The sequence below is a fragment of the Alosa alosa genome, chromosome 17, assembly GCF_017589495.1.
Source record: "Alosa alosa isolate M-15738 ecotype Scorff River chromosome 17, AALO_Geno_1.1, whole genome shotgun sequence".
In the NCBI taxonomy this organism is placed as follows: domain Eukaryota; kingdom Metazoa; phylum Chordata; class Actinopteri; order Clupeiformes; family Clupeidae; genus Alosa; species Alosa alosa.
This window is the reverse complement of record NC_063205.1, coordinates 29,971,503-29,976,630: the sequence shown is the minus strand read 5'-3', so window position 1 is coordinate 29,976,630 and position 5,128 is coordinate 29,971,503. Positions and strand designations below refer to the sequence as shown.

The 5,128-nt window shown below is 39.8% G+C and overlaps 1 protein-coding gene across 1 annotated transcript in view; it reads right to left on the bottom strand.

Annotated features, from left to right (window-relative positions):
- LOC125310347 (NXPE family member 3-like) overlaps nt 1–4,069 on the bottom strand; it is a 78,376-nt gene extending 74,307 nt beyond the window's left edge. Inside the window, exons 1-2 of the mRNA XM_048267671.1 lie at nt 3,698–4,069; nt 2,747–3,015 (exon numbers count right to left, since the gene is read on the bottom strand). Of these exons, the coding sequence (XP_048123628.1) occupies nt 2,747–3,015; nt 3,698–3,941 (513 nt within the window). The 5' untranslated portion in view covers nt 3,942–4,069. The remainder of the gene's footprint in view (nt 1–2,746; nt 3,016–3,697) is intronic.
- Between the last annotated feature and the right edge of the window lie 1,059 nt (nt 4,070–5,128).

The window sequence follows — 5,128 nt, the reverse complement described above, 5'->3', positions numbered from 1 at the left end:
GTGTCATGTACTGATATCCCATGTCAATGGAAGAAATGTGAAAAGCAAAGCATAGCTAACTGTACAGCTGAAAATCTTGACATGTCCCATCCAAAGCATGGTAAGACACTGAATGGCAGACAGAGGAAAAAAAGAAAGGAAATACCAGGGTTATCTATCCAGGAGCAACAGCAAGCCTTTGCAGAGCTGAGAGAGATCCTGCCCACTGCAGCAGTTTTAGTCAGGGACAGCAGCGACACCCGATACCAGCTTCAGAATCTGAGGATGCTGTAGACTACCCTCAACTCCCCGTACAGATTAGCGAGACTGACTAATGTTGACAATTGCTCTCCACAGACTATAATTGAGGGATGCCATTCCACCAAGGCACAGATTGACAATCTGTCTCAAGCAACGGTTGCTCAGTCTCAGTCACAACTTTGGAGTGCTCAGAGAAGAGGAAGAGTGACTGCCAGCAACATCCACAGGGTCATCAATCGCAAAGCAGACGGAGCTTCAGCTGTAAGGACCATCATGCAGTATGATACCAAGAGCATCTCCCACATCCCCTCAGTAAAATGGGGTACTGAGCACGAAGACACTGCAAGAGATGAGTTTTATCGGCACATGACATCAGTGCACACAAACTTTGTTTTGAAACGCGCAGGCCTTGTCATCTACCAGCCTTACCTATTCCTTGCTGCATCACCTGACGGGATCTCAACATGTGACTGTCATGGAGACGCTGTTCTGGAAATTAAATGCCCTTACAAATACAAGGACTTGTGCTCTATGGAGATCCTACAAATCCAAGATCCAACGTTTTGCTTAGATACCCATGGTAATCTGAAGAAGGCACACCAGTATTATGATCGGGTACAAACACAAATGCTAGTGACCAACTGTATTCAGTGCAACTTTGTTATTTGGACAGAGCCTGGCCTTGTCATCGTCAATGTGTCACGAGATGAAGATCATATCACTCATTTGTTGCACCAAACTAAAGTGTTTGTTGAAACACACCTTATCCCAGAACTCCTTAAGAGCAAAATGGAAACAAGTCAGGGTGGTGATGCTGTCATTTGCACTTGCAGCAGACCCAAGTTTGGAAGGACCATAATCTGCTCTAATGAAAACTGCAGTGTGAAAATGTACCACTACAGTTGTGCAGGCGTCAAAAGAAAGACAAAACAGTGGCTATGTGCCAGATGTAGAAGATAGTGCTGTACATATTCATGTCTGCGTTGACACTGTAAATCACATTTAATATATTTGTTCTTGCCTCTTTCTCATTTTGTAAATATTGTAATTATATATTTAAGATTGTGCTTTCATTAAATGCTTTAAATAGAAAGTAGAGTGTTAGCTCAACTTGTGCTGAAAAGAAAAAAAAAAAGCGCCTAATAAATGTTTATTGAATGTTGCAAACATCTTTGTGTACCTCTATGCTCTAAGAATGAATAATACCTTACTAGCTATGTTAGGACAGCTGCTGTTTATCTAGTTGTGGTTTAGGCCAGTTCTAGATACGGCATTAAGAGGGAAGAACATGACAATGAAACCAAGACAAATTGTATACAAAGATAATGGACATTTATTAAAGATGTACATACATATTTCTCTTAAAAGAGAAAACAGAAAGAATAGCAATAAGATAAATACAATAATAAATAATATAATCCAAAAATAAATTAGTGAAGTACAACAAAGTAAAGGAGCAAAGGGTTTTGATTCAAATATCTTTTCACAAGAGATTCTAGCTTATCAATGTGTTAAAGAGTGAGAGGAAAGTAATTGAAGTCCGGTAGCAGTATTATTTAATAAGTTTAGGTCTAAGATTACTTAGAGCACAACAGGCGATCAATATGTCACTGGAGAGAGGAACAAGGGTCAGAGGGAGTGTGTTTTTTAGAATTCTAAAGATCTTGATCCGTTCAATAGCTCGCTCCACATGAATACGCAATGCTGAGAGTTGGCGGGCCCTCTCAACATCAAGCCCAGGTAACTGCTTTCTCCCCTTCAAGAATGGAGGCATCACCAGTGTGGCACCAAGTCTAGCCAGGTCGTCACCTATCAGAAAACCTCTATCTGCCATCACCTGATTGCCTGGATTAATGTTACTGTAAAAGCCAGACTTACCACTGATCTCTTTATCTGATATCCTCCCTCCCCACATTTTGGAAATAAATGATATTGAGCCATAGGGCGTGATACCTATTAGAGCCTTAAGAGTATTATGGTGTTTATAATTCGACCAGGTCTGGGCTCTAGCCCTGAGATTGAATGGCCTGTCAATGAAAAACTCTGTGCAGTCAATGATAACTACACATTTCTTAAACCTCTTCTTGAACTTCTGTGGCATGTTTTTCTGAAGAACCTCTGCAGATGGCCAGGAGATTAAAAATTGGAGACGCTTTGCAAGGACAGGTATGACTTCGTTGATAACATTTGAAACACATGCAGAGGACACACCAAACCGGAAACCAAGATCTACATGGGCAAGTCCGTGTCGGAGCTTCATCAAAGTTAAAAGAAGTTGATTCTCCTTGGAGATAACCCTTCTTTCTGAAATAAGTGGTGCAATCAAGTTCAGAATCCAAATAAACACAGCAAAAGATGGCAGTCCAAAATAAAATGAAAAGAATTTCCGTTTGCACTTAATTTGACTAGCTGCATCATTCTCTGTGACAATGAAATGTTCTGAAGAGATGGACAATTTTGACAGCTTGTCTTTGTAAGAGTCTCTCTCTAAACGCAACCTATGTACCTCTTGCTGTAGCATTTCACACAGATGACATTGTTCCCCATGGTCTTGGTTGTCCCCTTCTTCTTCCTGGTTGTCTTCTATGTCAGGCACAATCTCTGGTTCTGGTCCTGGTCCAGCAGCAGAATAAGGCAGTCTCCTTCTCACTGCTCGATGGTACCGACCTTGGTTATCTGCTGCTCTCTTAGCAGATGCGGTTGGATCTGCTAACTCAGGTCCCAGGTGTTGTGAAGGAGCAAAGTCAGGGTGGTCAGGGTCAGGGTTCGGGCAACCTGCATAATAAACATAAAGACATAGACAATTTAAGCATGTGCTCTCAACTGGCTATATTTTACCAAATGTTTACCACTTCAATTTTGGACACTGGAGAGCTCAAGTTAGGGCTTAACAAAGCAAGCTTTACAATTAACACTGCTGTTTGTTAGCCTGGGCCTAGACCTTAATTGTAGACAATAGGAGTAGGGCAGTTCACGTTTCTGCACAGAAAAAAACTGCACAGACCACAGTACCTAGCTTCAGTAGAACAGCAGACTTAAGACAAAATGGGGAGCTGGTGTTCAGTGAAAGCTTACAATCTCTTTTTAAGTAGGCTATAAACAAGCACTTGAGAAACGTTAGAAGGCTAAACATTTAGGTTGCTTGCACTACGTTAAAAAAAGACTGCAAGCTCTCAGTGTGTTACAACTACTACTTTGCCCTTACATTTACACATTTAACTTGACCTTGTAGCAGCTACTGTGTCAACTGAAAAGCATATCGATTGCGCTTAGTCAAGACGGTGACAGCTAAGTTATAAGCCATCAGCTGTGTAGCTGTGGGTGTTTCTTTACAGCTGGGCCAACGCTAGCATTAGCACTGCCTAACCTTACTTACTGGCGTTAACTAGCAAGCTAGCCATTATGTTGTGTTAAATTACTCAAAAGACAACCAAAGCGAAACATTTTTATACATTACCTGTGAGGAAATGTCTTCCACAAACACGATGGTGGATGTTTGGTTCCCAGTCTCTCCCGTTAGAAGTGGCTACTCCGCCACCAGGCAGTCTTGCTATCTTCTCTGTAACGGCATCCACTCGCTTTAACCTCCTCACCCACAGGTTCCGCTGGATCAATTTAGTTTTTCCCGAAGGAAATCTATAAAACCCCACACCTTTTGTATACCTGGCAGCGCAACCCCAAACACAACACGTTTTCGTCATTGTTACAACTTCAATGTTTTTAACTATTTTTACAGTAGCCGGCTGGATCTCTTCAGGTCAATGGAAGCAGCTTGCGTTCTGCCACCCGGAAGTATCTTGGTGCCTATTGTTTACAAACATTCTGAAATGCCGTATAGGGCCAGTTTGTATGCTTAAAGCCTGAGAATGGCAGTTGGGACAGGTGGCCTGAACACCTGCCATAGGATTCTAATTGCTTAACGGCTCTATTGTGATGTCATCAGCCCATGTTAAGTCTATGGGGAAATTTTGAACAGTTTTTTTAATTAATAGTTTAAAAGTATAAAAGTTACAAAGCTGAAAAATACATAGCACCCATGTCCTAAGTAAGACCTACGTAACATAGTTTGAATGAAGTTTCTACGTTAAACGGTTGAAGCTGCATTAAACGCGTTAGAAGAAGAAGAATAAGAAGAAGCCTAGGAAGAACAGTACAGTGCATTTTCATGCACTGTAATAACTAGAAAAGCATTTCCTGAAGGAAATACAGTGCATGAAAATGCAAAAATATGATGTAAAATATCATACAGAGTAAAAACAAACTATATTGATTGCTAGGTAGATGAGGTTTAATATAGTTGGAATGACTGAACAGTTAAATAGGTGGATAGTTTATATAGTTAAATGATTTGCTTGGTAGATAAGGTTTAATATAGTTGGAATGATTGAATGGTTAAATAGGTGGATAATTTAAATGGTTAAATTATTTAGGTAGATAATTGACGATAACTGACAGTTGGAACGGCTCTAATGTTTGCTAGCAGTTATGCTAACTATGTTATCAAAGATAATAATGTTAACCAAGTTACTTAACTTAGCTAATGTTTTCATTTTTAGTAGTTATGCTAACTATGCTAATTAGCATGCTAACATGTTAAGTATGCTTACCATGTGACTTAGCTAACTTAGCTAATCATTTTTAGAAGGTATGCTAACTATTTTAACTAGCATGTTAACATGCTAACTATGTTAACCATGTTACTTATCTAACCTAGCTAATCATTTTTAAAAGTTATGCTAACTAGCATGCTAGCATGCTAACTATGCTAACCATGTTACTTAGCTAACTTAGCTAATCATTTTTAGCAGTTTTGTTAAAAATGTTAACTAGTATGCTAACATGCTAACTATGCTAACCATGTGACTTAGCTAACTTAGCTAATCATTTT